General features: G+C 40.9%; 1 protein-coding gene across 1 annotated transcript in view; it reads right to left on the bottom strand.

Annotated features, from left to right (window-relative positions):
- Positions 1-274: 274 nt before the first annotated feature.
- Positions 275-12,847, bottom strand: part of LOC146371863 (uncharacterized) — a 28,155-nt gene continuing 15,582 nt past the window's right edge. Inside the window, exons 2-3 of the mRNA XM_084953368.1 lie at positions 1,077-1,357; positions 275-943 (exon numbers count right to left, since the gene is read on the bottom strand). Coding sequence (XP_084809494.1) covers positions 275-943; positions 1,077-1,357 — 950 coding nt within the window. The remainder of the gene's footprint in view (positions 944-1,076; positions 1,358-12,847) is intronic.

Here is a 12,847-nt window from a genome sequence, read left to right on the forward strand (position 1 = left end):
GAAGGTTCTTTGGTTCATAACTGCCAATGCATATTTTTATAAACTGTACAGTAACGGATCGTCATAGAACCCTGCAGAGGATTAGGCATTTAGATTTGTGAGTTTCACATGAAGACTATAAATCTATAAAAACATCCTGCATGTACGTACACTACTGTAACACAACTCCATGCAAAAACAGAATCTATCGCACACAACAGTACTCTCGGAAACATGATCAGGGTGTGAAGTCTTTTTTATTGTCTACACGGTCTTTTTACAGTATTACACACAGTCACTGTGCGGCATCATGTCGCCGAGCTGCATTGGGCCACATCACCTCATCCACATCACAGGCTATATTGTCCCTTGCTAGGCACCGCGGGAAAAACGCCCTGGAATGGCGAATCCATCCCTGGAAGGCCTCCACTGGGATGTCAGCACAGGCCAGCTCCATTGCCCGTACGAGGTTCTCTCTTGTGTATGGCTGTCTGTCATACACCTTCCATCTCCATGATGAGAAGAACTCCTCTATAGGGTTCAGGAAAGGGGAGTAGGGTGGCAGACAGACGTTTAAAAAGTGGTCACTGTTGGTGGTGAACCACTCTCTGATTTGGTGTATTTTGTGGAAGCGGACGTTGTCCCAAATGATCACATACATGTGATGTGCTAGCCTAGGATGGTGTTGTTGACGGTCCAGGAGGATGTCTTTTAGCTCCTCTAGGAAGGTGAGGAGACGTTGGGTGTTGTAAGACCCAAGGACAGCATGCCGGTGGACAAGCCCCTCCGTACCCATAGCTGCACAAAGAGTAATATTACCCCCCCGTTGGCCAGGAACCTCAGTGATGGCTCTTTGGCCAATGATGTTACGGCCTCGTCGCCTTAGTTTCTGGAGGTTGAAGCCAGCCTCATCCAGGAAGAGGTACTCATGGGGTCTGGCCATCGCGTCCAACTGCATTATCCTCTGTGAACATGGAAAAGCGTACAGGTGTTCAGAACGGTCAATCAGGTAGCACAGTATTGTCCAGAAGTAATGTAGGCCACTAAGCAACACAGTATGTCCACTAACTGTACTGTGGACATGGATGTATACGTACTTGCACATACTCGTAACGTTGTTCTATGTGTCGCGCAGAGTTGCGCTCAAAGGGAACCCTGTAGACCTGTTTCATCCTCATCTGTTGGCGCCGGAGAACTCGGTCTATTGTGGACACGCTGACAGCATCAATGTTCTCAAAGTTTACATTATCTGCAATGACTTTGTCTCTGATCTCTCGGAGTCTAATGCAGTTGTTCTCACGGACCATATCTGCAATGAGGGTTTCTTGTGCCGCTGTGAATATGGCAACCCTCCCACCTCTGTGGCATCCTTTCAGCTCTAAAGAAAGAAACATGTGTTGTCAATTGACTGATTTATATGTAAAACTACATGCAAAGTAACAGACCACTTTCACAGGCCTGTAAAACTGTAGTGTGACAAAGAAAGCAATAGCATACTATACCTGTTGTGTTGTCTAAATGCCTTGATAATGGTGGCCACGGTGAACCTACTCAGGTTTGGATGTACTCTTCGTCCCGCTTCAGCCATTGTCATGCCATGGCCAATGACATGATCAATTACTGTTGCTCGCATATCATCTGTTATGATGGTGCGAGGTTGTCTTCTTCTCCCACCTGGACCTTCTCCTCTCTCTTGTTGGCCTCCTTCTCTTCCTCCTCTACTCCGAACTCCTCTTCTTCTTAGGCCTTCACCTCTTCCTCCTCTGATCTCAACCCCTCTTCCTCTTTGGCCTGCAGCTCTTCTCCTTCCGCACGCTCGAATGCCTTCATCCATTGTGATTATTTGGCATCTTCACCAAACTATGCTTTTATAGGTGGGGTCACATCATTAGCAACAGGTGTCTTCAATTTTGAGTCGTTGTGTGTAGTGACTGACGCCAGGTGTGTTCCCTGTGTTCAAAGATTGGTGACTGTGGCAAGCATTTTGCATCACATGGGCTTTCATTTGAGAATATGAGCAGAGTTGTTTTGCAACATGTGTTTTAGCAAGGAAAAATGTGTTTAGATTTATGAGTACAGAGGGTTGTGTTTTGTGAATTGTGTCTTCATGTGACATGTGTTTATGGTACTGGAATATGGTGGCTACATTTAGTAAATGTGTTTAGACTACTGGTCATTTGGGTTACAGGATTGGCTTTTGTGTTTTAACATTTGAGAAAAACTGTAATAGACTTCTTGGGTTTTAAAGCCATTTCAACATATATATCGTTTCAGTCTGCATTTTGTGCTTTGTGATTGATTGAGTGTCTAAAGAATTTATGCCTACTCTGAATCTCTGCTACCCCACAGCAGAAATCATACAGAATGTCTTACATGGAGCCGATTTTGCTATTTTCACTTGACATCCTCTTTTGTCTCTGTGTAATTAAAGAGAGGGTTAGAGCACAAGCAGTGACAGTAAGTCTGCAGAGATGGCCACTGTTCTAATTGGAACCACATGTCTCCATTCTTTTCTTTAAAAAACCCACTAGTCCCCTATTCTTTTAAACCAGCTGGGATTTAACTAACCTGCTTCAAAATGAGTGTTTGTCGAAAGCTTTTGGTTGCATAAGTTTCACAGGTGCTGAACAGCAAATAACACTCCTGAGAATTAGGAGTTATTCACTTTAGGGATATGTCTGAAATTATGATTAATCACCTTGGAAGAAGAGACTCGTAGTACACAGGTTGCGCCTCACACCGAACTCACAAACGGTGAACAACAAATGTGGAACAGCATATGGTCATGGCTCGGATGGATGCTGGTTCATCACAATGTGGTGTTTCATGTAAAAGCTGGGCTGGTGTAGCTGATAAAATATTAACTAGGGAGAATATTTATGCATGTGTTTTTGTTTAAACCCGACAGGCTTCTGTTGTCAAGGAAGTGCTATGAGCTGATTCATTACACTGGAGTATCATGTTTACTCAGCTTGGCTCTGTATTATTTCTCATTCACAGCCCCTATGGTGCCTATGCTTGTTCATGTTGAACGCTGTTACAGTCAACTGCCAATCTGTACTCTGTTGTGCAAAGCCTGCCTGCTGACAAATGACCTGGAGTAGAGGTCCAAGGAGAGTCCTGTCAGAGCCAGTCAGCACTGTGCTGCTGCATCAATCTGAGTAAAGGCAGGCTGGGCTACTGGAGGGTAGTGTCACAAAGAAACATAACTATGGTTTGTAGTGAACTGCTTGCACAAACAACCTGTGGGATTTGTTTGTTTCTGACAGTCTCCCAACCCTCCAGGTGTCTCTGAAGGATTTGCAAAAAAACAGTCTAAAACATAAGCTGATAAACTGGGAAGAAAGGATGCGGCATCACCATGCAGCAGAAAGCCATATGTGCAATGACTGTGACAGCTCGCGAAACTCTGGCTTCATTATAAGCTATGTGTAAGGTATCTGCTTTAGGGAAAAGCAGTGTGCAATTGAAAATCCATCCACAATGCCTTGATATAGAGTTTTACTGGCTAATTATTCACTTTAAAACTGCTGAGTCTGGTTATGATTCACAGGGAGAGAAGGTGAAGAGGGAGAGCGAGCAAATGGAGACCTCATGCTAGACATAAGGCATCTGAACAATAATACCATAACATGAATGTGAGCTGAATTCTTCACTGGTTGATTTCAGTCTGGGGAGTAATAGAAACAGAACATAACATTATGAGCTTGGGTACAGAAACAGGAGGTTCTGCAGCCATGACAAAGCACAGCTTTCAGTGGCAGTTGTTGTTGTTTACCAAAATAGCAATAAATGAAACAGTATATTTTCCAGACCTATTCGTAGTCTGGTGCCAAATTATAGCATTTATTCATACAAAAAATGCAACAGTGGTGGATATGAAAAAAGGTGAGTAGAGCCCAAAAGCAATGCTAAAAAAGAATGAATGTTGTGCATGTACCAGGTGAACAAACATAGAATATCCATAGCTCCATATCTGATTTAAGTTCCTACTCCATATGTGTCCTTAAGCAAGACACTGTATCCAGGTAAGGTGGAGTCTAAATCTGAAAGTCACACAGAAATGACTATCTCATCTGATAATCAAGAGCCTGTCAGTGACTAGTAAGTTACAAGAAAACTTCGGGGACGTGTCTGAGCTCTGTGGGGAAGAAAATAGGACAGGGGGCTGGGACATCCTGCAGCAAAGATTCACATTTATATCTATGATGTTCTGGGTTCTTTTTTTTTTTTTTTACCCTAATGTTACTTCTCCACAAACAAATCATTGCAAAGATCCCAGAGTAGTGGTTCAAATTTCAGTTTTGGTGCAACAATCTTAGGTAGTCTATGTGCTGAAAGTGCCTCCTTTGTGCAGGACTGTTGGTATACTGGTAGGGAAAAGCACATACGCCTTTAGCAATATCACCATTGGTGTTTTATAATAGGAACAAGACAGAAGAATTGCCAAATTCATAACCCCATCCCAGCTCTCCTTCAAACAAAATTACACAGGGACACATGCATATAAACACTAACGTGCACACTTGAGTGCCCCTCTTGGCTTGCGTTGCAACTCTGATAGAAAGATGTCTCACTCCAGGGGTGCAGTATTGCATTGTCAGAGGTGTGTGACAGATATTAATGTCATGGAAGAACATGATGGATGAATTTCCTTTATGATGTTGCTTTCTATCTCCGGCTCTGTCTCCCAGAGCCTGGTATGCTGCAGACAGCTATTTAATGAGCTCTGGAAGCATCCATATCCGCTGACAGTCCTTCCTTAGCAGCCTCGTTGCCTAAAAACGGTCAGACGGGTCCTGAGTCCTAGGGGATCGAGGGAAGTCTATGACAGAACACCCGGGCGCTTTTTAGTCGATAGCTGGAAACATGGCTTAAATGAGGGAAGCTCTTTGAGATATGAATGAAAATATAATTGTGGCAGTTCAATATGTTAATGCAGTAGACGATGCAGAAGAAAAGCATTCAGAATATGTTATTTTAAGCTCAGCTTATCCCAGCTGTTGTGGGATGAGAAGAGGGTGTATCCCAGACAGGTCGTTGGGGAGGATCGTCATGCTCGTCTTAATTCCTGTCATTCTATCTTGCCTTCTTTTTTATTAACAGTAATATTAGTCATGCAGTATTGGTTATGTATAGTTTCTTGTAAGTTTTTCTCTGAAGGCCAAAGTTAATACACACAATTTGTTCTTTTTTGTTGCATGCCAAAAGCAGTCAATTAAATTAACTGTGAATGGGAGAGTATAAATTCAAATTAAGTCACGTAGCAATCAGTAGCTGAGCATTTCCTGTTTATTCTAATGAGTTACCATTTATCTTGCAAATGCTAAAGACTGAATAAAGACTACATGACATAACATGGAATATTATACACAGATTAACTGAGGACACAGAGAAGCAAAGAGAGAAAGATGAAAGGAGGACGTGAGGGAAAGAAGCAAATGAAAGTGAGAACTCATAAAAAGTGAAAATGTTATTTGAGCTGTATAAACAAACAACTAATGTCTGTGCATTATTGCACTGGGTGCAACTCTTTATTCACTCTGTATCTCAGAGAGCAACAATTTTATGACTCATGTTTACGCCTCTGCAGTTTTACGGTAAAACTAAACTGACACCTAGTGGAGGAAACGGCTTTCACCTACTGATAGTACTGCTTTTACCTTAAGGTTTTTTTATTGATCCCAGTAGAGTAGTTCTGCTATTGTTTGCCATCCTCAAGGGTGATCAGTGGTCAGGATTAATCACAGAGCAGCCTCTTTGCAGCTAACAAGCTTCTAGTGGAAAGATAAATGAGCACAGCCCAGTGATATAAACACTGAGACAATAAAACACAGGCCCAGGAATCCAGATTAAATTCAAAAATCCCTTTACACATACTATACAAATTGATACTGGAACTTCTTTTTTAATTTAAAAGGTCTAAGTATGTGTTTAGAAATGATTGAAATGTGTCTTGTGAAGAATCCAAGCAGCATACAATAACTAGTTGTCTTTAGTTTTAAAAGTTCCAGAACACTAGAGTCCCCTCCCGATGACACCAAAGGGACTTCTGACGCCTCCCAGGATCAAACCCAGGGTCTTTCGCTTTGGTGATTATGTTAACCACTACGTTATGGAGCCACTCTAGAATTCTGTGACCTTCCCAAATTTATGTGGGTGTCCCAAACGAATATGGGAGAAATAGAAACAATAAAAACAGACTGACAAAAGGATAAAACAGATGTTATTTATTTATTTAGGCCAGCTCCTTTCTGTGTGGAGTTTGCATGTTCTCCCTATGTTCTATGGGTTTTTTCAGGCTACTCTGGCTTCCTGCCTCAGCCTCAAAACATGCATGGGGTAATAATTGATTCTAAATTGGCCGTAGGTGTGAATGTCAGTGTGGATGACTGCCCTGCGATGGACTGGTAGTCTGTCCAAGGTGTACACCGCCTTTTACCTTTTGGCAGGTGGGGTAGGCTCCATATGCCTGGATCCTGTCTATTTAATGAGCCACTTATTGATCCATTGATTCATTTCATTTACCTTTATATAACCAACAGATAGTGAGATCTGAGTGAGATTTTAAATGTATTTTGCAGAAGTGTCCTGGCCAGGAGCAGCATTTTAAGCACCAGTGGTAACAGAACTACACACATATAATGATTTACACACAATAAGCACACATATAAATAATGACATGGTTAGCTCTGTTGCCTTGCTGGAAGAAGGCCCTGGGTTCTGGGTCTCCACTGGCCTGTGTGGGTGGAAGTACTCCAGCTTACCTCCCACGGTCCAAAATTATGGATATCAGGTTAACCGATGATTCTAAATTATCCGTAGGTGTGTTGCTTTCTGTGACATTGCTTTCTGTGTCACTGTGTTAGCCCTGTCATATACTGCAGACATATAGATGGCATACCCTGTTTCACTATCTATGACAGCTGGGATAGGCTCCAGCACCCCCATGACCCTGAATTGGATTGGAGAAAACTGATCGATATACATAAAATCAAGAATGAAGCAAAGCAAGCTATGACAACTTCAGAAGTAAAGAAATTAAATGCCTAAAACCAAACAGGGACATTTATATTTTCACATCTTTTACAACTTGCCTATATTGTCAAAGCAACTCCTTGAGATTTAATTTGGGTTTTTTGTTTGTTTGTTTGGCTTGGTTTCTGCTCTGGACTCAAAGTGGAGGGATGAGTTCATTAAAATGTCCCTTTTCAAAATTCAGCCTGGCTTATATAGTTTCCCACCCTGCAAAAAATATGTCTTATTTTATCAGTTTTTGATAAATATTGTTTAAGCTTTGTAACCCTGGTAGGGTCGGTCAACTACATACAGATTTTCTTCAGTCAGCAGGCGATTCTTTACATTTCTGTTAAATACTTTTCTTAAATCCTTCTGTCTGCCTGCATGTTTTCAATGTGCTCAATCTGCCGGCAGCTAGTAAAAAAATGATGAATAATATGTAACACAAGGGGGCACTACAGTCCTATGGATAATCTTGTTAATAGTCCACACTGTCCATGCTGCTGAACATAAACAAAGGAGTATATCTGTAAAGGTATTGCAAGGGAAGTTCTGTAAATGTGCTAACTGTAAAATGTATATTTATTTTATTTTATTTTATTTTTTTCAAAATTAAAGCATATGGACCGATTTCTCTAAATCTACCTACATCTAAGAATGTAGTTAGCACTTTCACTGGAGCTGGACTGAATGAGAACCAGACATTATGAATTCTGTACCCAGCCTGAGGACAGTCCCATGCTCACTAAAGGTTAGTGAAGCTTACAACTATTTCCTTTCTACAGAATATTAACACCTGCATATCTGTCCAACACAGGCCTCTCTCTCTCTCTTCAGCAGGTTGAATGAGCCACTTCCTGTGGACGCCCTCTTTCTCACCTTCTGTTTTATTGTTCATCTTAGATGTGTGACAGCATGCTGACACATGATTGGGAGAGCAGTGCCTGCTGTGCTGTCTCCTCCAGGAAGTAGGTATTTCTGCTCAGTTCCTGTCTCCTTCACTGACCCCACAGTCAAACATGTACATATTTACTGGCAGAAGAGTGACAGGAGAGACATTTTAAATTCAGATAGAGGCTGGACTTAATGGGTGCATTGGAGGGACAGTGATGTCTGTTGATTTGAGTTTGATGGTACCGGGAAAGCACAAAGAGAGTGGAGATTATAAGGGGAGAGTAGGAGCAATGCACAACTGGCAAAGAGGCATCACTGAAGGAGAAGGGTTAGGCTGTGATAAACTACAGTCTGAACCTAGTGATGGGCAACAGATTTCGGATCCACGTGTGTAACAGCGGAAATGCAAGTTTGGTTTGTATGGTCGTACAATTATTACACACTGAGTTTAGCATTAACTCTCAATTATTAATCTGAGCGACCAATGACAGCCCATAAATCAAGAGTCAAATCTTTATTTATCACTGAACCACATCTCTTTTTCTCTTCAGAACCAAAAGTGGGTCCATCCTCTTGTTTGTCATCCAAGGAGGAAAGGAAAGGGCCCAGGCGCTGGAGGCAGGAGGGTAAATATTTGTTTTGTGGTCTCTCCGTTCAGCTCCAGACCTCTGTGTGCCTCTTAAGAAAACTTTCGCCCGCACGGGAGCAACCAAAGCAAACAATCCCTCATCACGCCGTCTGGCTTGCCATGGACCCTTGTGTGTTTGTTTGTTCAGACAGCCGCCATGACAGACGGAGGAACACTGCGAAGGAAGAAAACTAAGGAATGAGAGAGAGAGAAACAAGAATCTGAGAGGAGGGGAAGGAGGAGGTCATGCTTTTTCATGAGCTGCAGGACTGATGGAGGTTTACATCACAGATGGTGTGCTTGTCCTGTTCCCAAAAGCTTTACTCTCCACAGAGATGGGTCAAACAGTATTTAAAAATAATTCTAAGCATATGTTGTAACCTGCCTACATTAAAAAAAAAAAAAGACTACACGAAATACCTACATCACTAAGAAGTTTATAACATTATTATAAGGGTCCTTATGTGGAACATTTACCTTCAAATTGCTCAGGTTTAAAAAAAAAAAATTTTTTGGAAATAGTAACATCTATTAAATTTCAGCGCTTAATTTAATAGGTGCTGAGTTTTAACTTAATTGACATATTTCATTCTGAAGCATTTCAAGAGAATATTTTGGTAAAAATGAACTTAAGGCAGCTATCCATCTGTTTCTGTGTGTTTGCATCTTAAACCATTTGCGTGTGTGTGTGTGTGTGTGTGTGTGTGTGTGTGTGTGTGTGTGTGTGTGTGTGTGTGTGTGTGTGTGTGTGTGTGTGTGTGTGTGTGAGAGACACTCCCCTCCTTTCCCCTCAGCTCAAGCCCATTCTGTTGTGTGTGTGGGGAGCAAGGGGTTTGAAGGAGCAGATCAGAGGATGCTGTAGAGGCTCACTGAGCACTGGGGTGAGATTAGCTCTCTCACAGAGGAATCAAACTGACCTGGGAGGCATGCCATCAGAAGGACAGATGGATAAGAACTATTGACCTGGTGACCTGCATCAGATTCTCACTAACTCATCCTAATTTGGATGCAAATGGGTACAAATGCCTGCTCTGACTTTTTTTTCCTGTTTTTGTTTCGCTTGTTCCGTTGATTTCTTTCCTTTTCTCTCGCTCTCTTTTCATTTTTCATGTTTTTACTACTTTCACTCAAACTCCACAGTACACATTGTGCATGAACGCAGACTTATATACGTGCAAAGACTCAAACACACACACACACAAAACACATTCTCCCTTGTGGCGTGCCCTCATGGTGGTCGGTTGCACTTCTAAAGGCTTAATCTGTTGGTCCCACCTCCCTGGTTAAGAGAACAAAGGCCCCTCTCCCCTGACACAAAGGGAGCTCACACACCCCTACACATACGTCCGACTTGAGTCCCAGACGGACCACCCATCCTTGAAGACCATTGCCTCACACAGCGAAGGGACACAGCAGCAGCGGGTGTGTATCAATGACAAGAGTGTCGAGCGACTCACGTTGTTTCAGACATTAAAGTCTCTTTTTTCACTTTTCTCAGAGTGGGTAGTTCACACACTCTTTGTTGGAATTTAGTTTTTGTAGTAGAAAAGGCGATCAAGGGATACCATGTTGAGGAGTCCCTGGCATGCTTTGATCTAAAGGTTTACTGGGATACATGGTCTCAGTGGAGAAGAGATTAGATGATCTCACGACTAAAAAGAATTATTGCCTTTCTTACAAAGAAAAAGATCAGATAACCAGTTCTTTAAAGAGCAGCTACTTACAACAGCCACTTTAAAGGTTAATAGATGCTGCGCTGGAGGATGTCAGTCATACTTAAAATGACAAAGTTTGTATAAGCAGCACATCACAGACTGTTGAATTTTCCCTGTGGTATTTTTTCGTTTTTTTTATGCCATTGTATTTTTAAAGCACCCTTTTCTGCAGGCTGATGTCACTGGAAAGTTTGTTCCCATTTCTGCTAAACTCTTGGCCATGACCCGTTCATAATAAATCCCATGGAGCGTTACAAGGCCCCAGCACTTAGATGACATGTCTGGGAAAACGTTATTAGGGGACAATTCTTCCAGTGTGTTGCAGAGTATATTCACCACAAAACTGCTTTGCCCACATTCTGTAGCTAAAACAGAAATGCACAAGTGCCGGTTGGGTGATGCTGCAACTTCCCTTCCAACTGGCAAATTTGCATGTGGTATTTTTTATGCTTTGCTTCTTACACTACCCTTGACAGCAGACACAAAAGAGACGGAATGACGAATATTAAAAATAAACTTCAGTGAGATGCAAGAAATACAATTTAGTCAAAAGAGCAAGAAATAGACCCTAAGAACACACTGGTAGCAGGTCCAACTCAGTTTTATCCTTCATCATGTTCCAAATCACTCCAGGGAACACATCTGAAGTCCTCCTGTTGGTATTATTCTTACAACATCATGATTGATATTCTCCTGCAAACATCATTACTAAATCATATTGTTGTGATGTCATAACTTTGAAACTTGATGGGAAAATTGCTGGGTACTGGGTGCCATACATTACAAAGCAACATGTTACTGCAATCACAATAATGTAACCTGTTACTATACTAAATTCAATAGTTACATTACAGTTACAGTTATATGGTTACTTGCATTACAAAGGTTCATCACTTCTCTGGATGCTGGGTGGATAGAAAGAAAACAAAATGCATTTGCTGAGGAGGATGGTTGAGAAATGGTGGAGTGGTACAGCAATACAACTGAAGAGTGATGATATGGACATTACTTTTACTTTTATTGCATGTGATAGTAAAATGGGAACTGCATCCAGGACAGAAACAACCAGATTATACTGCTAACACAACTTCAACTCTTTGCAAGGGTCTGCATAAACAGCATGCTAATGCAAAGCTAGCCAAGAACCCAGAGTGATTTTAAAGCTAAGTGAATGGTGACCTTACCATAGAATCCAGAAACTGAACACCAGCAGTTACAAAGGCAGTGATGAGCAGTCAGGCTTATAGCTTCAATTTCTACCTGTTCATGTTTCTAAAGTAGAGTAACTGTGGTGATCGCTCTGAAGTCTTTTTGAGCTGGTTTGAATCTTCGCTTTGTGATGTCAGCTTCGTGTTCATATGTAAACGCTAAAATAAAGATCTTACGTATGCCCTTATTAGAATAGGGATTTGTGTTGTTGTGTGGAGCTGTGGCCTGTGATTTACATTTTTAACTGGTAAGTATGAGACAATATGTTTTTAAGGTAATTTTATGTACTAATGAGAAAGTACTGCAAGGAGTACTGTAACAAACTACTTAATGACTAATTAAGTAATGTACTGCATTACTTTTAAGAAAAGTAACAAGTAATATATAATACATCTCTTTTCTTGAGTAACAACCCAGTGGTGAAAATGCCACGATGGGGGACTTTATAGAGAGATGCAACACTCAACAAATAGATGGCTGATTAACAACTGGATTATGGAATCAATGGAGAAAATCTTTAAAAAATTTAATTAAATTAAAAAAAATCAAACTTTTTTTGAGAAATAGTAAGCAAACCTTTATAAGATTGGCTGGTGATTACATATACATGCCCTCATCATGTTCATTTAAATAAATAAATACAATAAGGAGGACACAGAGCAGGGGAATAGAAAGAACCTTTTTCTCTTTCCCATTGTGAACTATCCATCCATTGCAACTAATGAACAAAAAAAAAGGCGAGCTGCTCTTTGTAAAACTTATTTACATGTTTTGGGATATATTGTCTTTTTTTCCTGACATTAATATTGATATGATTGTCTGTATACTTGTTAAATAAGTTATAATTCTATAATTCTACCTGCCTTGACATCATTATAGCAATGACAGTGGCAGCTTTTAGATGAATATAATGTTTATCAGGGTATAAAGGTGTATTTGGGTCATATTAAAAAATTATATTGGAAGGATTTTTTTATTATTATTTTGGATTTCAAGAACAATGTTTTGATAACAAGGTTTCCTTTCTTAGTCCATCAAGTGAAGCTAGGAAAGTGATCGCTTGCTGCTACAGCAGGGACATCGTTGGAGCATAGATGAGTTTCTGAAATGGTCAAGCTAAATTCTTATGTTATGGCTCTGCCATATAAATGGAAGCTACTGAGTAGCTTGAGTAGTAGCTTTAAAGCCCTTAAACTGATTAGGATGGTGTGTTCGTAAAGGCAGAGAAATACAGAAATACATTCTCCAGCCACTTTATTAGGTACACCCATTAGACTGGTTGTAATTCAAATATCTATTCATCGATCACATGGCAGTCACTCAGTGCATTTAGGCATGTTCAAGACAACCTGCTAAAGTTCAAAGTGAGAAACTGTAAATGGTTGATTTAAGTTACTCTGAA

Source organism: Perissodus microlepis, chromosome 15 (assembly GCF_051167445.1).
Source record: "Perissodus microlepis isolate ML-2025 ecotype Zambia chromosome 15, ASM5116744v1, whole genome shotgun sequence".
NCBI classification, from domain to species: Eukaryota; Metazoa; Chordata; class Actinopteri; order Cichliformes; family Cichlidae; genus Perissodus; species Perissodus microlepis.